The sequence below is a fragment of the Marmota marmota genome, unplaced genomic scaffold (genome assembly GCF_001458135.2).
Source record: "Marmota marmota marmota unplaced genomic scaffold, marMar, whole genome shotgun sequence".
In the NCBI taxonomy this organism is placed as follows: domain Eukaryota; kingdom Metazoa; phylum Chordata; class Mammalia; order Rodentia; family Sciuridae; genus Marmota; species Marmota marmota.
In genome coordinates this window covers 2343533-2366655 of record NW_025999962.1, presented here as the reverse complement: position 1 = coordinate 2366655, position 23123 = coordinate 2343533, and the positions used below count along the sequence as shown (strand labels likewise).

Here is a 23123-nt window from a genome sequence, read left to right as displayed (position 1 = left end):
CCAGCCGCACCCCTGGGCCAGCCCCAGCTCTCTGTGCCTCATTCCCTAACCTGGCGAGTGGGTGGGCGACGAGCCACGTGTTTGGCCGTGGGGGAGGAAGGTGGGGTCAGCTGCACCAGCCGGTGGAAGGCTGGTGCCCTAGGTGCCCCCCGACTGCCAGCAGCAGGGGCTGTCACCACCGGGGCTGGGCCTGCCCTGCGTTGCCCACCTGCTGCCAACAGGGCGTCAGCTCGGCCAGCCCCCGCGCCCCCCTCACGCCTGGGAAGCCGAGTGCTGCCTAGAGTGCCTGGGGCTTCCGGCTGCCCAGCACCGCCCCACGCCACGGCCCACCCCAGCTGGGCTCCAGGAGCGCCTCCTCTACCTCATGGAAGTTGGCCTCCCGCGTGGCCGCCAGCTCGAAGCCCTGCTGCTGGCTCTCGTGCTGCAGGACGCGGGCCAGCAGCTGATAGGCCGTGCGCACGTCGTTGCCAAAGAGCGGGCCTCCGAGCCGCGTGGCATTGCGTAGCGCCTTCACCAGCCGCAGGGACCCCGCGCCGTCCAGCCGCGACTCGTTGTGGCTGAGCTTCTCGTTCTGGAAGGACAGAGACCAGGACATCTCAACCGACACCTGCCAGGCCCTTCCTGCTATTCGGGCGTCCACCACCTTCCATGGAAGCTTCCTGGTCAGAAAGGAGCCCACAGCCCAAAGCCAGGAAAGTCGTCTGACTGAGGACCGTGGCGTGGGAACGAGGTGTCCGCAGGGCTCGGAAGGGACGCCCCAAGACGGAGCAGAGCAACAAAGCACAGCAAGGAACAGAAAGATCCGAGCACACAGCGGGCGGGGACTCGCGCTCCAGAACCCAGGACGCTGAGCTGGGCACTGAAGGCCCAAGAGAAGGGCTTGCCTGTGCCCAGCTCGCCAGCCACCCGACACGCTATGCCAGGGAGGCTGCTTGGCATCTGGCCCTGGCCTGCAGCACCAGCCCCAGCGATCCAGGGGCCTCTGTGCCCTTGCCCCACCTGGGGCTCGCCACACACACACACACACACACACACACACACACGCATACGCGCATACACACGCACATGGTGCACACACACGCACACGGTGCACACATGTGCCCTGAGGCTCGGGCCTACCGTGACTTTGAGGTCCACGAAGGAGCCCGTGGTGCAGTTGAAGAGCTCGGGGGGCAGCCAGCCCTTCTCCCCGCTGCAGTGTCGAACCGCGTTTCCTAGGCAATGGGAACATGCCGTGTGCACCTCCTGCCCGTCGATGCCCATTTAATGCCCATACTGGAATTCGGTGAAGGGTCCCAGGGCAGCCCAGGCCGGGCAGCTCCACGGCCATGAGCCAACACACATTCTCTTCCTTCAGTCTGGGCCCCGTGCATGACCTCTTGGGCTGACACCAGGCCCTTTGGCTGCCCAGCACATCCACGAGAAGCCAGGAAAGCCACATGCCAGGGCCAGCGGTCACCACACACACCTCGCCGAATTCCCGGGTGCCCTGAGGTGTGGACACCCCCATTACCCCACTGCACAAAGAGAAGCCACCACGTGAACTGTGAGTGTGGCAGAGCCATGAGGGCATCCAGGCTGGGCAGACGGGTGTCACGCAGTGTGTCACCTGCAGTTTCACCAGGCCCAACACGTGTCGTGGCACGTGGCTCACCCTGGAGGGAAACGTCACTGTTTCTCCCAAACGCTTTGCCTTGAGACATTTTTAAACGTGGAACATTCCATGAATTCTGATGCGTGGGTCAATTTCCCCCCAAAAAGGCCTATCTCTGTCTAATCTCCCACCCTGTGGATGCCACGAGCCACAGGACTTACCCACAGATCCCTTGGGGCACGGTACAGCAGCCGGCTGCCCAAACTTGGTCTGCGGCCACCAGATGCCAGCCTCAAACGCTCTGGGACATCCATTGTAGATGACTGAGGTGCAGAGAAAGAAGTCCTCAGCGGCAGGACCAGGACACACTCTCCCAGAGCCACACCCCTCACACCTTCCCGTCCTGTGGCCCTGACCCTTGCGCCTTCTGAAGGTCAGGTTTCTAGAAGGTCAGGAGTGTCAGGGGCCCCTAAGTCCAGGGGCGTGCAGGCCACCCTGTAGCCTGTCCCTGTGTGTGACCAGAAGAGGGTCAGGGGGCAATCGGACCTTCGCAGCCAAGTGATGTGACCTCAGCGAAAGGGTTGTCACAGCGGTTGCACTGGCGGCCGATGACGCCAGGCTTGCAGGCACACTGCCCTGTGTCTATGTCGCACGCGCGGCTGTGGGAGCCGTGGGGGAAGCAGTCGCAGGGCAGGCAGGCCTCCTGGGCTGGGGGCTTGTAGTAATTCTCCTGCAAAAGCCGAAGCAGCACGGGGGACCTCAGAGGCTGGCGAGAGGCCAGCCTCCGGGAGGATGTTTCCTGAGCACCGCCAAGGTCCACCTCGCTGGGCACGAGCCGTGGCCACCAACTTCTGGGCTCCTCTCACTGCCTCCGCCCATGCCCAGGGCGGCTCCCTGGGGCCCTCAGTGCCAGGCCCAGGGGCGTTCTCCCAGAAGCACCTCCCACTCTCCCCTTCTGATCCGTGCCACGGGCATCTTCCACTTGCTCTGAAAAGAATCAGAGACTCAGCGGAGATCATCGTGAGAGGACGGCACTCAGTTCTATTTTTAGATGATTGTGACACATTCGGAGCCATCCATATGCACACTGTGGGGCAGGCCAGGGATGGTCAAGAGCGTGTCTTGAGCTCACAGGCCTGGGATCACGTCCAGCTCTGCTGTCTATTGGCCACTCTGCCCTGGGCTGGCCACCTGGGCTCCCCTCTGGAAAATGGGGTGGGCTGTGGACTTGAGCCACGTTCGGGGGGATGCAGCCGTCCTGACGGAGGAATTCCAACACCTGGGAAGCTGTGAGCAGGACGGCAGGGCGCTGGTCACACAGGGCAGGCCTGGGGCAGGGGGGCAACCACGACCCGTTGAACTCTTTCTTGCACGTACTATTTTTGTTTTTGAATAGTTTTTAGTTGTTGATGGACCTTTATTTATTTATTTACATGTGGTGCTGAGAATTGAACCCAGGGCCTCGCATACACCAGGTAAGGGCTCCGCCACTGAGCCACACCCCAGGGACGGGCTTGCCACTAAGCCACACCCCAGGGACACTCTGCCACTGAGCCACACCCCAGGGACACTCCGCCACCGAGCCGCAGCCCAGCCCTTGATACGTTCAGAGCTTCGCCGTCCGCGAGCCGCGGGCACGGGCTCGGTGGAGGACGTGGCCACCTAGGAGGCCCGGTGGTGCTGCAGGCGAACCAGCCTTCACAAGAAGGTGGGCTGCTGCGCCAACCAAGTGAGGGGCTGCAGAGCTGGCCAGGGCCCCGGTGCCCAGGGCAGGGTCCCTGTGAGGAGCAGCCCAGGTAGTCCCAGGTCGGGGCCACAGCAGGCACCTAAGCACTGACATAGGAGCACGTGAGAAGAGGCACGGGGGATGGGCAGGCAGGCGCGTGCGGACAGACGTGAGAGTGCGTGGAGGTACGAGTGCGGGGCTCAGGCCCAGGAGGAGGAGGGCAGCCCGCGGGCCTCACCTTGCACTGGCACTGGCCGTTGGTCTTGTTGCAGTCGGGGTCGAAGCCCTGGCTGACAGCACAGTGGCAGGGCCCACAGACGGGGTTCCCCCACCAGCCTCTGGGGCACGGGAGGTCAATTCTGTTAGGAAAAGACGGCGGCAGACGGAAGGGTCACCGAGCGGAGCCTCCTGGCAGTGAGGAGATGGTGGTGACCCTCCCTGTCACCTCCCCCCCCCCACGTGGCCTCAGTTTTCCCTCCGTGGGCTCAGCCCCGCCCTCCAGACCCCTGGAACCCTGTGCCCTACTCCCGGGCGTCAGGGTCCACCCAGGAAGGTTCCACCGTGAGACGGTATCTTAAGATAACTTCCCTCCTCACCCTTCTCCACCTGAAGACACACCGGCCACCAGGACTCAGCCACACCAGCATGGCGGGCACACCTGTCTGCCCACTCTGGGCTCTGTGACAGCAGCCCCCTGCCTCTGGCTCTGCGTGGCTGCCGCCCCCTTAGCACACTGAGCCCAGCTGCTCTGGCAACCTTCGCCCAGGAACCGCAGTGTCCGCCAGCACAACAGATTCTGCAGCATCTTTTGTCCCCCAGGCCCCCGTGTTGACACTGGCCACTGTGCCCACGATGCTCTGGGCAGCCTTGCCCCATGTGACGTGGCCCTCACGTCAGCAGTGTGCAGCCACGTGCCGGGTTTAGGGCACTTGGGGTTGGGGGGCACTGCTCCTGCCTCCCTGAGGAGGACTGGGGGTGAGCAACGTCTCAGTGCCAAGGCCAGGCCTGAGTCACTGCCACCTGTGCTCTGCCCACCCTACCTGTTCCCAAAGTGGACCACACCTAGCATCTCCTGCGGACCCACCTGCCTACAGACGCCTGCCCCAAGAGCGCCCTGCACGCTCCTCCAGCCGACCAGCGACCTGCTGTGCCCCCTGGCACACCCGGCAACCAGTGCTAAGTGCCGACTACACACCTACCTGAGGCAGGAACATGACCGGCCAGCGCCCCTGAGCCCCAGGGGACCTGTCTGGTGGACTGCACTTGCAGGGTACAGAGCCCAGAGCCCTGGTGGACCTCCGTCCCTGTACCCCTCTGCAGCCTGGTGTGTCTGCAACGCCAGGCCCCAGTACTGGCCGCCGGGGGCTCCCCTGCCCCAGTTCCCCCGCCCAGACTGCATCCCTGGGGGCAGCCAGGACGCTTTCCACCCCACCCTGGCCCTGCCATCCCTGCAGGGGCTCCACAGTCGCCTTCTGTTCCTGCCTCACAGGGCAGGACTTCCTCCCTGTGTCTCTGCCCCCCGCTCAGGACAGCACATGCCCGGATCTGCCCAGGACCGACCCGCTGGGCTCCTCAGGCCAGCCTTCCCCCACCAGTCCTCTCGGCAGCCTTCCGAGGGACTCTACCTTCAGCCCCCCTGCTCGCCCTTCCCTGCGCTCAGGGCCTCTCCTGTGAGCTCTCCTTGATGAGGTGCCATGACACCCAGCGCGCTGCGGGGCGCATCTTCCCATGAGGTCACAAGCCCAAGGGCACAGGTTCCCAGCCAGGGACCACAGCACGTGCGGGGTTTGGGCACATCATGAGCAGGGCAAGTGTGCCCAGTACTCAGCTGGACTGCACCCACGTGGCTCCTCACCCGAGGCCGTCTGCAGAGGGCGTGAGCCAGGGGGCCAGAGTCCTGGTGCGTGAAGAACCACGCGGCTCCAGCTGGGAAGGTGTCGACCTGTGTGACCGCACACCTGTGCTCTGCCAGCCACACACTGTGCACACGGCACCCCAGAAGCCCAGGGCGGGTGCAGCTCCCACCCTGGGTACCCTCCACCCCAGGACTTCCACACACATCGAAGGCAACTTCCCACAGAGAGCCGTCCACGGTCACATCCATCTCCCTTCACCTCTCAGGACCCTATCCCGTGCGCGTGGCAGGGCTTCCACGGCTGTGACCTGTGCCACCTGCCTCCAGGGGGAACACGCTCAAACGGGTTCATGCCGGGCGCTCAAGCTACGCTCACTTATTTCACGTGAAGTTTGGGGAAAGACGGCGTCCTGTTACCCCGAGAGAGGAGGATGAGAGGGGAGGGGCGGGGGACCCCGGAGGGGACGAGGCCCAGGTGGGCCCTCCTTACTTGTTCTCGCAGTACTGCCCGTAGTGGCCGGGCCCACACTCGCACGCGTAGCCCCGCGGGGAGCTGGGGGAGTGCACGCAGGCCGCCAGGTGCTCGCAGGGGTTCAGGTGGCAGACGTCCACACACTTCCTTCCAAAGTACCCTGCGGGGGGGGGGGGATGCCCTCCAGTGAAGACAGCCCCCGGGGCCTCCCGTGACGCTTCCTGCCCCCAGCTCCCACCACCCAGGGTGACAGGTGCAGCTGAGAGGACAAGCGGGTGCCCCTGAACTCGGAGGAAGACCTGCACTTCTACTAATTCCTTCCTGACTCTCACCCCTGCCACGGGACCCAGGAGGCGCCTTCCCCGCACCCGACGAGAGAGGCTCGGGGCTCGGCCTAAGAAGGCGGGCCACGCCGCCAGCCAGGGCGCCCACACCTGCAGGGTCACTCGATGTAACCAGCCCAGGTGCCCCGGTCCCCACTGGCGGGCTCTGGAACGAGGGTGCCCACCTCTGTCACAGACGCAGGAGTAACCGTCCCAGGTGTCGTGGCAGTGGCTGTGCACCGGGCAGGGGCTCGAGGCGCAGGGGTTCTCCACGTCGCAGCCGTCCTTCACCCTGACCTTGAGGGCATCTTTCATGTTCAGGGTGGCGACGTTGGTGGCCGTCTCCCCCATCCTCACTCCCTGTGTTCATAAAGGGGTCACTGGAGTCAGCCCCGGGCGTCGGGGCTGGAGGAGCATCGAAGGCAAGGGCAGCTGAGGGAAGCCCAGCTTCTGCCCGTCCTGAGGGGACCAGGCGCTCAGAGACCGGCGGGGCGGATCCCCTGGGCAGCAGCTAAGGAAGGAGAGGTCGGGTTTTGCTGCAGGCGGGCGCCAGCCACCTAGGAGCAGCTACCAGTGGCTGCAGCCACCCAGGTCAGGAAAGCCAGGCGGGGGCAGAGGTAAGGGGCCGAAGGTGCAGCAGCAGGCCTGGTCGGCCTGGGGCCAGGGCCTGCAGGGCCAGCACTGAGGGGACGTGGGGCAGGGTGGGCCTAGCAGGAGAAGGAGTTCCCAGGCTGGACGCCTACTGGACAAGTCCCTGGTCGCTGAAAACTAACCAGCTGCTGCGCAGGCCGCCCTGAGCCACAGGGAAGGGTGGCCTCCGGCACCCCGTACCTGCATACAGCCCCGGAAACCGCGGCGCACGGAGACTTTGTCCTCAGACACACCCCCGACAACAACGTTCCTCATCTTCAACCCAGGAAGCTGGTTCCCGATCTGCACCATGTTCTGCGCAGAGAGGAAAGAGGGGCTCTGGGAGCTGTGCCCTCCACCCTGCACTGGGCCCTGTGTACAGGGGTGCTGGGAGCTATGTCCTCCATCCTGTATGGTGCCCTGTGTGTTGAGGGCCACGTCCTCCATCCTACACCCTGCCCTGGGAGGGAGTTCAGGGGGCTGTGTCCTCCACCCTGCCCTGGGCCCCCTGTATGGGGGTGCTGGGGGCTATGTCCTCCACCCTACACAGTGCTGTGTTTGTGGAGTGCTGGGGGCTGCGTCCTCCACCCTGCACTGGGCCCCCTGTATGGGGGTGCTGGGAGCCACATCGTCCACCCTGCACTGAACCCTCTTTATGGGGGTGTTGGGGGCTACGTCCTCCACCCTGTACTGAGCCCTCTGTATGGGCGTGCTGGGGGCTACGTCCTCTGTCCTGCACCGGGCCCTGTGCAGGGGCTGTGGAGGTCACGTCCACTGATCTGGGTACACCTTCCTGCTGGGCTACATTTCAACAAACCCCAGAGCCTGAGGACACCTGGGCCTCCTAAGAGAGGGCGGCTCACCATCTGCCTTCCTGGGGAAAGCATGGCAGACTACAGGGCGCGCGAAGGTGGCGAGCAGGGGCCACAGGCATCCCTCCCACCCCTGTAACGGGCGCTGCACTGAGCAAGCCCCGGGGCAGAAATGAGGCTGGTAGAGCAGGAACATGGTCAGAGCCGTGGGGTCCGGGGAGTCCCAGCCGGTCCTCGGTCCCAAGATGGTGAGTACCAGGGACACAGCAGCTTGAATTCTCAGATGTGGAACAGGACGACCGAGATCCAGAGGCCCTGGGAGTCACCAGCCGCTCCCCACAAGTGTGGGTGTCCTGTGACATGTCCTATGCTACCAGCAGGGACTGTGGAACCAGCCTCGGGCAGGTGCCCGCCTGGGACAGTACCTCCCCGTGTCCCACGGCCCCTCCAGGACCTGGGCCCACGCTCAGGCTGCAGGGCTCCCGCTGAGGCTCCGGCCAGCGTTGCTAAAGGAGCTGGGAGCAGGCGGAAGACCTCCTGGTCCCCAAGCAGGAGTGGCCTGCCAGGGTGCAGCGAGGCCGGTGACCGCCACGTGATGTGGATGTGGGAACCAAGCCTGGGGCCCAGAGAGCACCCCCAAGCCCCCCTGCACCCTCAGGGAGCCTGAGGAAGGGATCTGTGCCACAGAGGGCTCTGGTGCCCCTCACCTGGTCCATTCCGTAGTCCAAGGTCAGGGCCACCAGGTACTTGATGTCCTTGCCCTCCTTGGCGCTCCTCAGCTCTATCAACAGGTGGTGCCACTCCCCATCGGTCACGCGGAACCTGGACAGCTGCATGGACGCCACGTCGGAGGGGCTGTGGGACACCTCGAGCTGGACGTAGTCGCTCAGGATCTGTGGGGCAGGGGAGCCATGCCCACGGTGGGTGCAAGGCGGCACCCATAGCACGCTCTGCGGGGCTCGAGGAACGAGGCCGGGGCAGAAGGGCACTGGCAACCAGGCGGTCTCTGTTCATGGAGCGCCGTCCACCATGCGTAGTGACCTGCACCGCTGGCCGGGACAGCACCTCACAGCGACTGGGCTGGGGCTCGCTTGCCCGAATGAAGCACAGGTAATGGGGACCAACCTCCTCCCGAGTACGCAGGACAGAGGGACAAGTAGGGGAGGACTCTGAGGCATCAGAGAGACCAGAGGCACAGAGGGGCACGTGAACAGGACCCGGAGGAAGAGCCGCCCGGGAGAGCTCGGGCCTCTCCTCCAGGTCCCCAGCTGGCTCTGGGAGACGTGGCTGAGCTGAAAAGCTGGGCAGGCTCCCTGGGGGCAGGGGTCAAACTGGAGTTCAGGGCCTGCCAAGGAAAGTGGGCAGGCACCTTCGGTCTCAGTTCAGGCCGGGACCCCAAAGGACGTCCATGACGAGTAAGCCGGAAACAGAGTAGACCCCGCGCAGCGACGCCAGCTCCGACCCCGCCCAGGCTGCGGTCACCACGCCCTCTGGATGCCAGGGTCGGAAACCATCCTGTGGGCTACGACACCCACCGCACCCCGTCTCCCTATCTTTGCAGCACAATGTCCAGCACTCAATGAAAGATGACCAAATACGTGAGGAGATAAGAGCGAGCCTGGAATCCGAGAGAGGCACACCAACAGGTCCAGACAACAGATGGTGAGACCCTGCTGGGGACAGCCCACGACAACCGCAGAACTCTGCCAGAGAGACTCGATGACCGCCAGGCCTGCATAACTAGCTGTGTCCCTTCTCATGAAAAGCCAAGCTACCGTGTTTAAACACTCGTAAGGAAAATCCAGAAAACTCACCAAAGATACTCATAAAGATCATCTCCAGTCACAGGCGGCCTAGATTTTAAAACCAACCAACCTTTAACACCGGGCTTTAAAGAGACACCCCTGAAATATAACGATGCAGAGAATGCTGAAAGTCAAAGACAGAAAAAGAGATATAAACACCAACCAAAAGAAAGCAGCCGTGTCTGCATTAAACAGACAGCAGACCCTGAGATAAAAAACGGACTGTCATGTGATAACAGAGTCAATCTTCCAGGAAGGAAAAACAATCCTAAACTTGAATGCACCTGATAACATCACCTGAAAATCTATAAAATTGAGGAAACAGAGAAAAATATCATAATGATGTAGACCATTTGAACCCCAGTCGGCAAACCTCACCTTGACACATGCAGAACCCTGTGCCTAAGAGCCACGGAGGGCAAGTTCTTTCCCAAGCACACCTGATAGATGTGGTCTGAGAAACCAGCCTCAACGTCTTTCAAAGGTCTGAAATCACACGGCCTCAGCTCTCTGCTGGAAAACAGGCTACAGACAACCCCAAATGATGTGGGGGAGACGCCTCGCGCTTGCCAGCCCAGGAGCCCCCACAGGCCTCCAATGAACCTGGGAGAGCAGCGAGAAGGTGGTTCACCGAGCACAAAAGTGATATAACTGACAACACACTCTGCTCTCCACCGAGGGCCAGTTTCAACAATAGAATACTCTGTTCACTTCTGTTCTGGAGAAGTCTCTCCTTCCCTCTCCTTCCCCGTCCTTGCTAGCAAAGCTTGGAGTCAGCAGCCATCAAAATGACTCTGTGTCGGCCAACGACGGTGCTGTCTGCAGAGCCAGCCCTGGACAGCTGCTCCCGTGCTAGGCGTCTCTGGATTTGAGAGCAGCCTTCAACAATCGCCAGGTAATCCTACTTCACAATGCAGGACAGCTGGGCACCTGAGCAATCGCCCAGATGGTGTGGCTGCCGGTTGGTGACACTGTGTCTGGTCTGCCCTGGGGAGGGGCAGGGACTCTCAGGCACCCAAACTGCTGTGTACACAGAGCTCACAGGGCCTGAGGAAGCCCACAGCCAGGTGCCACCCAGAAACCACCAGGGCAGGCCTGCGATGCCGCAGACTGGCCTCGGAGCGTCCTGGAGCAGCCGCTGGGTGCTCCCCAGGGCCTGCAGGATCCCCGCCGGGCCACCATCCCTGCCACCCACAAGGTCCACAGGGAGGTTGGCGGCAGTCCCAGGCAAAACCCCTCAATTTGTGGATGATCTAAAATAGCGTAACTGCTCCGTGCACGCGGGGCCTTGGGCTGTCAGCGCTGTACAGAGCACGTACATTTTTCCTACAGAGACTCCACTGCCAAGTGACAACTCGCAAGCTCCAATTCATCACCTGGACTGAAAACAGCCAATTTAATTTGTTCCAACAGAGAAACAACCACAGAAAAAATGCCATCCCCGGGCAAACCACGCTTGCTGGGTTTGGCCCAGAAAGGGCTGCGGAGCAGCCAGGCAGACGAGGAGCCGCAGTTAACGAGGGAAACGCGATGACGGAGCAAGATCCCTGACGCACGTGCAGCACCTCCACCTGGTCCAAGTGGCCGTGCCAGGAATCAGCGGGGTGCACGTGGGCAGGAGAACCACGGAGGCCCGCTGTCTGGCTCTGGGCCCTGGCCACCTCCACCACCCACAAACTGATCCGTCGAGGGGTCCTGCCCTGCTGACCTCTGACAGGGAGCTGGGGGAGGGGATGCTGGGGGAGGGGATGCCGGGTATCCTCACTGTCCCCTGGCCCTCCTTGCAAGCCTGCCACGTGGGAGGGGTCCCAGATGGGTGGCCTGCAGGGCCATGGGAGGGGTCCTGGGCCATCCCAGGGCCCCAGGTGGGAGTGAACCCAGGCCTACACCACAGCCTGGGCCCTGGTTTGCCCAGTGTGGATGGGAACGTGGCACCGGTGCTTCCCAAGAGACAAGCCCCAGCTCTGTGAGGACACGCTGGGACAGTGCAGGACACCAGTGCCAGCTCCAGAGGTACTCCCCAGCCTCAGGGCCGCTGCACCTGGCACCCATTATCCTGGGATGGCAGTGCCATGTGTCCCAGTGTGGCCAGATTAAAGCCACAGAAAAGGCTAAGCCAGGCAGCCGCCATGCTGAAGGGGCTCGGGCTCACATGGTGCAGACCCCTGGCCTCCTGTAGGAAGAGAGCCGGCGTGCCCCCAGCCCCGCCACACGCATTCGCACAGGGACAGGGCACACAGACGCACACCCACACACAGATGCTCACACATGCACACAGACATGCACACGGGCACACAGAGACTGCAGACAGGATGCAGAGACATGCACACGTGCACACGCACCCACGCACAGCCACGCAGGCATGCAGACGTGCACACAGACCACGCAGACAGGCTGACACAGCACAAGGAGGCGCATGCGTGCACGCACATGTCCATACTTGGAGGAAGAGCCTAGAAGACAGAAAGACACACTGCAGGTCACCAGGGGCCACGCTCAGGCAGGAGTCCCCCCTCGGGCTGCTCCCCAGTCAGGGCAACTTAGGTCTAGGAAGAGTCACAAAGACGGCTTCCGAGGAGAGCCTGGGCACCTGGGAGCCTGACCCTGGTCAGACAGGTCCTGAGGTTCATGTGAGAACACTGGTACCTGTCCCACTGCAGACGTGGGGACAGGAGGAGCAGGTCAGCATCCTGCCTGGGCCCTGCACAGGATGGGAGTAGAGCAGCAAATCCTGGACCTGGGCCACGCCTGGGACACCTCAGAACCCAGGGTGAGGGCCAGGTGGGGATTCCTCCCCCCTCAGCCTCCAGCAGAGAGGCCGAGGTCAAAGGGCAGCCTGACGGGGGCCTGGGCCCTGGCCTCCCACACGGAGGCTACCTGCAACTCTCTGAATGAACCTGCTGCTTGGGAGACAGGAGTGGAGCCCCAGGAGTGGGGTGCAGGGGAGTGAACCTTAGAAATGTTTGGGGACATCATCAAAGACCAAAACGATGCAGGGAACGCTGTGCAAGTCGGCCGGGCAGGTCCTCGGGAACGGAAGGGCCACAGCGTGCGGGTCGGGCCACAGTAACTGCCAGAACCGGCCGCTCCCACCTGCAGGCGCTCGGCTCCGTGCAGCTCTGAAACTCTGCTCATCTACCCAGAAAGAGGCCCAGTCCCGGCGCTGGGACGAGACCAGGCTGCTGTCTGCAAGGCTCCCTGGGTGAGCTGCGTGCCGCCCAGCGCCACCCCGGAGGCCACCTCCTGGCTGCACAGCTTCCCTATCCTACACAGGGGAGGGAAGGGCTGGGAGGAAACCCTGCGGGAACCCAAATGGCCGCCTGAGAAAGCCCCTCCTCAGTTAGGTCACTGCTGAGCCCCAGGACAGGCCGGACAGGATGGGCCGGTGCCTGGGAGGCTCCCGCCCCAAGGTCCCTGTCTCAGGCACCGGCGACCCTGCAGGTGGCGAGTGGGAGGTGGCCTGCTCACCTGGAGAAGGAACCTGGAGGACACGCCCGCCGTGGCCTCCATCAGCACGCCGTCCTCCTTGCGGGTCCGGAACATGAGCCCCAGGTACCAGGGGACCGAGATGGTGATGTCCAGGTCGCTCCAGGACACAATGCTCTCTCCAGTGAAGTGCTGGGGATGGGGCATGCCTGTGGGCACAGACGGGGACCTCAGGTGCCTCCGCCATCAGGAGGACACGGAGCACCTCCTTCAGCTGTGGGGGAGAGGACAAGCCTGGGCGGGGGTGGCGTTCCTGGGCCTTTCATTCTAACCCAGACCAGGCTCCGGTTAGCATTTGTGCCAGATCTGGCCCCGAGTCCAGCAGCAGGTCCTCAGACACCCCGGGGACACAGCCTCCACTGGAGGAGGCCCGGGCTGGCCACACCTCGGCCAGGGGTGGGAGCATCCAGGCTGGACAAGAGGCCCGGGGCCGAGGTGGTTTGGGACTCCTGTGTCCCGGGGCCCCCACACCTGTGGGGCTGGGGTGCAGGGACAGGACAGGGTTCTGGGGTGGACAGGACAGGGTTCTGGGGTGTCAGAACCCACCAACAGGACGCTGTGCAACGCAGCGTGAGCGTCTGAGCACCCCCCACCTGCGGTGGCCTGACATGGCGATGGGTTTGTGGCCCCCAGGCCCCCAGGCTGCTGTCCTCTGCTCCCGGGGAGGGGCAGAGATGGAAGAGCTCCGGCTCTCCCAGGACCCTAGCATGTGAGGACCCCTTCGGTGGTTCAAGATGGGGACAAACAGCCTCATCTTGAAAAACCCTCGGCCAGGCAGACGGGGCCACCCGCACTGAGCGCCTGTTTTCTGCAGTAGGCCTGTGGGGCACAGGCCAGCTCAGGAGCACTGACCTCCATGCCCAGCCCTGATGGATGTGGGCAGGACAGGAGCGGGTGCCACCTCGCACTGTGGGGTTGGGAGCTGTGGGTGGCGGTAGCGCGGGGCATCTCCGAACCTTCTACCTGCTGGGGAGCACTGAGGATCTGAGTGGGGGGCAGCGGGGTCATACCACCCTTTTGGTTCACCTTCTTCAAGAGTGGAAGTGATTTTTAAAGTGAGGGTACCCACTTAAAAGGTCCCGCTGCACAACAAGCTAACTGCTTAAAATCCGCCAGCATCTGCGCATGGGGGCAGGGGAGGGGCGGGGCCATCAGCCAGCAGCAGGTTGGAGGGTGTCCCCAGGGAAGGGCACCGCAAACCTCCTGCCCTCACGTGGCCCTGGTCGGAGCAGGCAGGGCACCCCGCAGGCTGGGCTCAGCCCCCCAGCCGGGCTCACAGCCGTGTGGCTCCCCGGGGTGGCCCCGGCAGGGGATGCGGGCAGAGCCAGACCTCACCTTGCTCACAGTTCTTCCCGCCATAGCGGAGCGGACACTTGCACAGGTAGGTGCTCCACCTGTTGACACAGGTGCCCCCGTTCTGGCACCAGATCCCGTCACAGAAGTCCCTCTGAGCAGCACAGCCTGTCGACGTGGAGCACACGGCCTGGCCTCAGCAGGCACAGGAGCAGAGCCTCACCCGAGGGGCCAGCTGGTCCCCGACTGAGCCAGGCCAGGCCAGGACCGCTGGCCGTGGAGAGCTCAGCCCATGTCCAGCCACGTACCTGCCCTGGTGCCGTTGTTGGCAATGAACCCAGCCATGTCCACACTGCTGCCATCGATGGACAGGTTCTGCATGCAGCCCACGAACTGCCGGTTGTGCACAGGGAAGGCCTCGGGCAGGTTGGGGACGCCCCCCAGCAGCAGGGGGCCCGTCAGGTCCAGGGACCTGGGGAGGGAGAGCCGTCCGTCCTCTGTGACGTCGGGCAGTGAGAGGTGGCCACAGCCCCGGCTCTGCTCAGAGATCTCTCACTGCCATCTCTGCCTCCAGAAATCTTCCATGGTGGACAGAGCAGGTAGGAGTCCAGGAGGGGACCAAGGCGAGAATGGAAGGAGGACTCTGCTTCTGGGGCCACCCTGGCTCTTCACGGACTCTCTGGGCCTGTTCCCCCTCAATGTCACCCTGGAAAACTGGCCGTCCCAGGCTCACCATGACCAACCACCAAGTCCATGTGCCTGGGCAGGTCCTCTCCTCCAGTGGAAGGTGGACCAGTGAGGCCAAGGGGGCTTTAGGTCCCCTGCCCCAAGACCCTCCAGGAGAAGGACAAAAGAAAAACGGAACCCAGCCCCCCATGGCAACTGTGTGCCCTCGGGCCAGGGCTCGGACCTCCAGGGACAGCGGGGTGGGGCCTGGGGGACAGATGGTCATCCTGGGCCCGCATCAGTCAGAACCTCAGGCCACACCAGGCTCAACTAAATGTGACCTCCAGAAGGTCCCAAGGTCCACCTGCACATGGTGAGCAACAGGCCCAGCATGGCCCTGCTCGCCTGTGGGCAATCCTGTCCTGAGTTGGAGGGAGACCCCAGCCTCCTCCAGGACCCACAGGAGACCCAGCCTCTTCCCGCTAACGGCAGCTTGGTGTCCAGGCCCCAGTGCGGCCAGGACAAAGCCAGGGATCCCTGGAGACGGGGCAGGGGGGCCTCTGGGTAAGTCCTGGATTGCCCTGGACACTCTCTTGACAGACACCACTGAGGGCACTCGGTGCCCTGACCAGGGGGCAACCTAAGGCCAGGCTGGATTGGGCCCGGGTGATCCAGTGTTGGCAGCAGTGGCCGGGGCACAGCCGCCCGGTGCCCCCAGGACTCACTTCTTGGAGCCACTCTGAGTGCCCTGGGCAGCGCAGCTGTAGTTCCCAACGTGGCTCCCGAAGTGCACAGCCACCGCGGTGTCACAGCTGTCCACGGTCACCACGGCCACCTTCTCTCCAGATGGCCCGTGGGGCAGGCCCAGGTGGCCGATGTTGGGCTGTAGGAAGAGAAGGGCAGACTGCATCAGTGCCACCACCCAGCGGGTCCCTGCCCGGCACCACCCGGGAGGGAGGAGGCTGGAGAGCCCCGTGGGCACCAGGGCACCAGGGCCAGAGCCTGGTTTGGGGTGAGTTCCCTGAACCTGCTGCACAGGTGTGGGGGCCCCAGAGTCCACACCCTCCCCAGAGCCTGGGGGTGAGGCCTTGCGAGCAGGGCTGCTGCCCTGAGATGAGCCCGCGGCAGGACACAGCAAGACAGCTGGTGTCTGCAGGGGTCGCCGGGGCAACGGAGGCACAGGCTGCAGGGACTGGCTGTGGCCAGGGCATGACATGGCCTGACGGCCTCCCCGACGGCTGAAGAGAAGGGATGGCCCGTGGAGGCTCCAGAGACAGCCCTGTCCCCAGCCATCTGCCTTCAACTCCCCAGTGAGGGAGGGTCAACTGTGGGCCCAGGTCGCAGCCTCCGCAAAGCCTGGGGACCCTCCTAACCCCTGCCTCTGCTCTTCTGGGGACCTTCTTGGCACTGGGCCCCCCGCAGGCCCTGCCCACCCCACCCACCTTACAGGGTACAGATCCCAGGAGCCGCTGCCTGCCTGAGATGGCCTGTGTCCCCACACAGCATGGAGCCCTGTCCAGGCCAGGAGCCTGTCCACACCAGAACCCGTGCTTTCCATGCCCCCTTCAAGGCCAGGAGTCGACCCCCGTGCCCCAGAGCAAGCCCTGGTCTCCCGTGGCCTCCCTGAGGTCCTGCCCGTGGGTGGGTGAGGCTGTGCCCTTGTCCAGGGCTGTGCCTGGCCACAGGGCAGGGCATCCTCTTCCATCCACAGGGCAGCAGCCCTCTCAGCTCTCCACTCACGGTGGTCCCTCTCAGGACACCTAGTGTCCACCCAGGCGGCCCAGGGGTCCTTCCACAGGAGACACAGAGCACCACGGGGTCATGCGGGTCTCAGTGTCCTAGAAACGCTGGGGCAGGAGGCGGCGGAGGCCACACCTGCCACCCGGATGCCAAGACCCGCATCCTGCGAGGTGCGCCAAGGCCTCCTGGACGGCCATCCCATCTGCGAGGTGCGCCAAGGCCTCCTGGACGGCCACCTGACCCTGGAGAGGAGGTCAGCGTGGGCGCCCACAGCTCCGTCCTCCCGGGAGGAAGCCCACAACGTCCTTCCCCACCCACAGAGTGATGTGCCCTCAGCCGGGGGACACGCGCCTGGAGTCCAGCACTCGAGAGGTTGAGGTGGGAGATGGGCTGGAGCCCAGGGGTCTGAGGCCAGCCGGGCAGCACAGGGAGACCCCTTCTCAAAAGTGAAAAATTCAAAAAAAGAGAAGGGCCTCAACATCCCTGGGATCGGGTTGAGCCTCTAACAGGGTCTGATCTTGTGCTTCTTGACAGAAACGATGTGATCCAACCATCCTGAATGCCTTCTTAATAAGGGTACAACAGCATAGTTCCTTCCAAAATAAACTTCATTTTTTTTCCCATAGGAACAAAGCATCCCTTTGACCGAGGATGCTGAGCTGCAAGACAGTTGCTGGTACCAGGAGCCCAGGCAGGTGTGGGGTCTGGCTGCGGGGGCTTTGTTCACCCTGGCAGCATCCCCTGGAGTTGTGCAGTGCACAGCCTACGTGGATGTACTTGGCCTCCCCGGCTGAGCCTTCCTCTCCAGCTCATCCAATCATCTGAGCTGAATAAGGCCCACTGTTGTACCTGGGTCTCTCTGTGGACAGGATAAGGACTTAATATCAGAATACTGGCCCTCTTTGTGTTACAGGGACTTTGAGGGCGATGTCAACAGAAGATACATGAACGTCTTGGGTAAATCCAGGAGAGGCTTTTGATGCCAACCGTCCTGGTTCATGGGAAACCCTTTACACCAGTTGATGGACTCGCCAGGTCTGCTAACCCATTTCCTGGGAGAATATGGTAACCCAGGGCTGCCCTGGCAGACACCAGCAAGTGCCCATCAGGGCTGTGTAAGTGGTAGGTGCCGTCGGGGAGGGAGAGCTGTCCGAGCTGGGCGGGCCCGGCGTCATCTCCGCGGCGTATAATTTGAGTTTCTGGGGCCGGGTGCGAGACGTTTGGAGGCAGGACATAAACAGCACTTACGCTCGGAAGGCCCTAACGAGACGAAGCTGCTGTTCACCAAACTGCAGCTGCGGCAGACGGCGGCCCGTAATCAGCACCCCGGGCTCCCACAGGCCGCGAGGGAAAAGAAAATTGGGGCAGAAGACCAATAAAATTACCCGTCCGCATCAGAACAGCCCCTGCTGACGTGGGCACCCCGCTGCTGACACCAGACTTCAGCGTCTGCGGTCTGCGCAGCAGAGGGCTCGCGGCTGTTGGAGGCGGCCTGAGAGCCGCCGCCCGCCCGCACGGCTTGATGCCCCCCAGGCCGAAGGGATGAGGCTTGTGGTCAAAGAACTGGGCACTAGCGGTCAAGAGCAGGAAGGCCCAGCACAAGGGCCACCGTGGGCTGAGGGCAGAGGGATCCTTTGGGGTCTGGGGCCTGGCCCCGGCTCCACAGAGCGGCAAGCTGGTGTCCACTGCCCAGCCCTCCTCATGCTGCCCCAGGACAGCAGCTGGGGACAGCAATCCAAACGCCCCATTTCGGCAACTCTGTCCAGCAACATGTGGTCAGTGAGCACGGAGGGCAAGGGTGGCAGGAAGCCATGGGATGGATGACCCGGGACCACACGGGGCTGCCCACGGCTGACCTGGACCGTGGTCAGTCCCAGGTCACACACCAGGGAGCTGGAAAGAGAACCAGGCCCACACTGTCCTCAGCAGCACAGAACCCGCATGCCCCTCAGCAGGTGCCCAGCCACACAGGGGTCACTCGGTCAGCAGCGGAACCGAGCACCAGCACACGGTACGGCATGGACCACCCTCGAGATGATGCTGGGTGAAAGGGGCCATCACACAGGCCACAGGCCCAAGACTCCACCTCCCCAAAACGTCCCGAGGGGACACGTCCAGAGGTCGAGGCCAGCTGAGTGGGGCAGGGCCTAGGGGCCAGCGTGTCCTGCCAGGGTGGAGGGCCTATTCTGGACCTCAGGAGAGGAGCTGCCGTACCATGCTCCCAGAGCCACCTAAAAGCAGATCCTTTGTGATGGGCCTCAACTCAACAGGGAAGAGAGGCTCCTGGGTGGGCCTCCTGCCCTCACAGCCCCCTGGTCACTGGACCTGGATGACCTTGGAAAGATCTGTCCCCATGTTTTCCTGTGACATATGATAAAGCACGTCAAGTGGCCTCCCTGTCTAGGCTGCTCACTGTGAGGGGGGACGTCCCCCGTGAGGGTCGTAGTGTGTGGACGACGTGCAGGCGGCTCGCAGGGACAGAGACAGAGGCACGGGGCGGCCGCCTCTGTCTAAGGGACGCGGCTCGGTGGCAGAGCACTCGTCTGGCATGTTCTTAACAACAAAGGCGAGCCGAGGAGAGTGGCCGCTGGCCAGCCGCTGGAGGGACACCGGCCCACGGTCCCCCAGCAGTCCAGCCAGAGCGCGCTGGGTGGTGCACGGGCCCACGGGCCCCTGCCCAGGATGGGGACAGAGAAAGCCAAGAAGCACTGCTTTGCAGCTCTCCCAAGACGAGAGGACGGGGCGAGCCATGCCAGGGCCCAAGGGCGACCCTTCCCTTTCCCAGTTCTGGAGTGGGAGGGCGCCGGGCGGGCGCAGGGCGGGCACAGGCACCAGCCACCCTGCAGGGAGCCCCGGGCCTCACACAGGGGACAGACACCCGGAGGCCCTGTCGATGCTCAGGGCTGGACAAAGCAGGAGCAGCACACAGCAGAGGTGGGGGCAGCCGAGGAGGGGCACCTGGAGCAGCGCGCCCCTGGCACCCAGGCCCCTTGGCCCGCTGCCCTGCCTGGCACAGGACACCCCGAGCACGCCTCACAGGGCCAGTGGAAACAGGCCAGCGAGCGCTGACCACCACGCCACTCCCCCCTCCCCGAGAAGGCCGAGGGCCGCTGTGCACTTTGGCAGGTCCCCGAGGGCCAGGCTGCAGCANGCTGGCTCGCTGTCGGGGTGACGGGCTGGCGCTCCCATCACTGGACGCGCAGCTGGGGACGTGAGGCACGGCCGCGGGGAGCGAAGCCTGGCGCTGCACCTACTGGGCCGTCATTCCCTGACGCAGAGGGTGGACCGGCTGGAGACCACACCCCAGGAAGGGGCAAAAGCCCGCGCCAGCCCTGGACCAGGGGACCAGGCTCCAGAGGCAGCTGGGACGATGGGAGCTGGTCAGCTGGCCCAAGGAGAAAGCCTTCCTGAGGCCTGCAGGACCCATCCCCCGCCCCAGCCGGCCTTCGCTGGAACACAGACACAGGGCCAGGAGGCCTGGCCAGGGACCCACGCTGGGTCAGTGTCCTCGCCAGGCAGTGAGGCCCACCCCAGGCCCCACGTGACAGGGGCAGAGGAGAGGGAGGGCCAGACACCAGGTGTATCTGACATGGTGTCCCGTCCCCCAACACGGTGCTCCTGGTTCTTCTAGAGGCACTTCCTTGATATTCCTGGTCTCTCCTGGTCTCCCCACCAGAATACAAGACCCCACAGTAGGGACGTCACCTGCTCCCATCACAGAATTCCCAGGGCTGGGCTGGGCTGGGCTGGCAGAGCCGGGGTGGGATGAACAGGCACCAGCCCTCGGTGTGACACACTGCAGGCCTTGGCAAGTGTCCGGGGGACTGAAGAACCGCACAACCAGGCCAGCCTCTCGAGGGGGACAGATGGTCCAGAGGTCTCCAGGGCAAGGCTGGGTTTCTGCACCAGGACAGAAGACCTCTGCCTAGCACTGGGCTGGCCCGGGACCTGGAGGTGGGTGGACCAGACCCCAAGTCCACCCAGGCTGCACCTGCCACCCTCAGGCTGGACATGCAAGAGCTCTGACCACCTCAGTCTGCCTCCTCCGGTCAACTAGGTCACCAGCACACACTTGGGGGGCCTCAAAAATTAAGTTACACATGAGCACAAAATAAAGGGGGTACAGAAGGTACAGCTCCGTGTAGAGTGTTCTCCCAGTACGTCCCCACAACCTGGGTTATAAACACTTCTCTTGAGTTTAACATCAAAGGCAAAATGAGAAGCCCGGCTCCCCGGAGTCTTCCCACGGGACACGGAGAGCCGCACCCTGGGAAGGTGTCGCGGCTCCCCAGGGCGGGGGCAGCCCCGTGTGGAGGCTACTGTGGAATGGAGGCTGAGGAGGTCCCAAGAGGAGTGTACCCAACAGGAGGGTCCTCGACCTCCTCCTCGTAGAAGGGACTTTAAGGACGGGACTACGTGAGCCCGGCCTGGTCTCAGTCGGGAGAAGCTAGGGAAGAGGTCCGCAGGGCCAGCAGAGTCAGGCCTGGGGGCTGCAGGCTCCCCCGCGGCTGGTTTGTCCACAGAGGCAGACGCCATGGCTGGATGGGACCGGAGGCGGCTCGAGTCCTCCTTGGGCAGGTCGCCCGACGTGTTTCTCACTCTCTGCTGGGGACTTCTGGGTTTTGGGTGAAAAAAAACCGAGTGCTTTCCCCGTGGGTTCCACTCTTCTGCTCTGTGGATTGAAGCCTCTGAGGACCACAGAGGGCTCTGTCAGGAGGAGCACAGGGGCCCAGTCGTCAGACCCTGAAATCGTGAATTACAGGGACATCTCCTTGTTGACCAGAGTCTTCCTGGGTCCTTTTCTCTGCCCTGGGTCAGGAGGGGCCATGCGTGGACCTGCGGTGAGGCAGGGGGCTACTTGGGAGTGTTCATGCTCAGTGTGTGGAGGTGGGATTCGGGTCTGGAGCCTGGCACCATGGCTACCCTCGTTTTATCCCTTTCATCTTCGTCCCACCTAGGTCCCACGGGCCATCAGGCTGCTGGCCTGCCGCCAGGCTGAGTAGCAGGTCCAGTGACCCCACACAGCCCTGGCTCAGAGGGGCCCGGTGCTCCGACTCCACCACCTGCTATTGACATGGGCAGGTGACATGGGCCCTGAGCCCAGTGGACAGTTCCAGATCGTGGGCAAGTGCCCAGCCCCTGAGGACTCCTGGGAACACGATGACACGGGATCTGAGACCCTGCAGAGTGTCTGGCGGGGCTGGCTGTGCCACCTCACCCCACTGCCAGTGAGGGTCAGCAGCAAGGGCCTACGGTCAGTGGGGCGCAGGACGGCAGCCCCCGAGCTCCCCCTCCTGAAAGCCCGGGGTCCACTTCCTGACCCCGTGGAAAGACACGTGCTTCCCTGGGCGCCAGGACCCTGTGGGAACCGGACCAGCCCTCCTGGGGGGAGTGAGCGCGTGGAGAACGGGGCAGGGGGCGCGGGGCCTGCAGCTCTGTTTTCGCACAGAAGACAGAGCGCGGTGAGCTCCGGGGCGCGGCCGGCATGGGCAGCGGCCCTTCTCCCCAGCCCTCTGCTGTCGGAAAGCTCCTGCTCTGAACTATAAAGGGTGTTTGGTTTTTTTTTGCATCTTTAAAGAAAAAAGAGGCAGGGGTAGCGGGGTGTGATTGCACACCCGGGTCCACACTACTGAAGCCACCCCAGGGCACGGCTCTCCCTCTCCCTTGCCGCTGGTCGCCCAGGGCGATGGGACGACAGCTGCTTGGTGCTCACTAGGACCCAGGGGGCCAGAACGTCACCTTAGAAGGCCTCCAGACCACCACACCTTCCACCCCCCCGGGCCAGGAGGCCGCCTGGGCTTTCACTAATTTTGCCGAAGACAGAAACGGTACCTGTCCCCTCCCGGGGCAGAGAGCTCAGAGATGGGGCAGCTTGAGCAGGCACAGGAGCTCCTCAGCAGGCCAGTGCCCCGGAGGGCTCGGGATCGCCACCCCACGACCTGCTCTGGAAAAGGCCCAACAGGCCCAGTGCTTGGCCCACGAGCCCGACCCAGGTCCCAACAGGAGCCCCGGGGCCCACGGAGGGGCCGGCCCTGCCACCCAGCAGGCCCTCCCCGAGGTGGGAGCCTCGCTCCGCACAACCGAAGGCCGCGTCGGGTCTTAGGCGAGACACAGCACCGTCCTGGGAAGCCAAGGGAGGCAACCTGGTCCTCCTCGTCCACACGGGGGACCTCAGATACCACACGTGGGAGACACAAAAGTCCCAGCCAGAGGAACAAAGCAGAGGGGGCACTGCTGGGCAGCAGCCCCAGGGGCCGCCATCGGGCACTGGCCAGCACAGTCAGGCCACCCGTGTCCCAGGAAGAAAGGTGGCGCTTGGGGAAGAGGACGCCCAGCAGGTCAGCTTCTAAGGAGCCACCGCCCAGCTCAGAACTGCGCACACGCCCTGTCACACTCATTGCACACATGTGCTCCTTCATGCTCGCTGCACATGCACACTCACACCCCTACCCAGATGTGTGCACATTCACACCTTTGCACTCACACAAGTACATGCACACTCACCGGAAGACACTCTGTACACACACAGAATCTTGCACACTTGTACACGCACACGCTGACAAAGCCCTGGGCTGCTGCCAGGGCCTCAGGCCCTCTCTGTCCCCAGTCTGGGCAGCGACCCCAGGCCTCCTGTCTCCTCGGCCATCTCTCTGGGCCGCCCCTTCCTCCCTGTCTGCAGGTCACTGAGACGCTGCTTGGTGGTGGGTGGGGGGTGGGGAGC

General features: G+C 63.6%; 1 protein-coding gene across 1 annotated transcript in view; it reads right to left on the bottom strand.

The window, feature by feature from the left end:
- The window catches only part of Celsr1 (cadherin EGF LAG seven-pass G-type receptor 1), a gene marked incomplete at its 5' end in the record, with an annotated part of 118999 nt that overhangs the window by 22654 nt on the left and 73222 nt on the right, over window positions 1–23123 (bottom strand). The window contains 13 exons of the mRNA XM_048802972.1: window positions 362–571; window positions 1120–1214; window positions 1816–1917; window positions 2141–2324; window positions 3559–3679; window positions 5666–5807; window positions 6156–6330; window positions 6802–6915; window positions 8120–8305; window positions 12686–12852; window positions 14039–14164; window positions 14305–14468; window positions 15388–15545. Of these exons, the coding sequence (XP_048658929.1) occupies window positions 362–571; window positions 1120–1214; window positions 1816–1917; window positions 2141–2324; window positions 3559–3679; window positions 5666–5807; window positions 6156–6330; window positions 6802–6915; window positions 8120–8305; window positions 12686–12852; window positions 14039–14164; window positions 14305–14468; window positions 15388–15545 (1944 nt within the window). The remainder of the gene's footprint in view (window positions 1–361; window positions 572–1119; window positions 1215–1815; window positions 1918–2140; window positions 2325–3558; window positions 3680–5665; window positions 5808–6155; window positions 6331–6801; window positions 6916–8119; window positions 8306–12685; window positions 12853–14038; window positions 14165–14304; window positions 14469–15387; window positions 15546–23123) is intronic.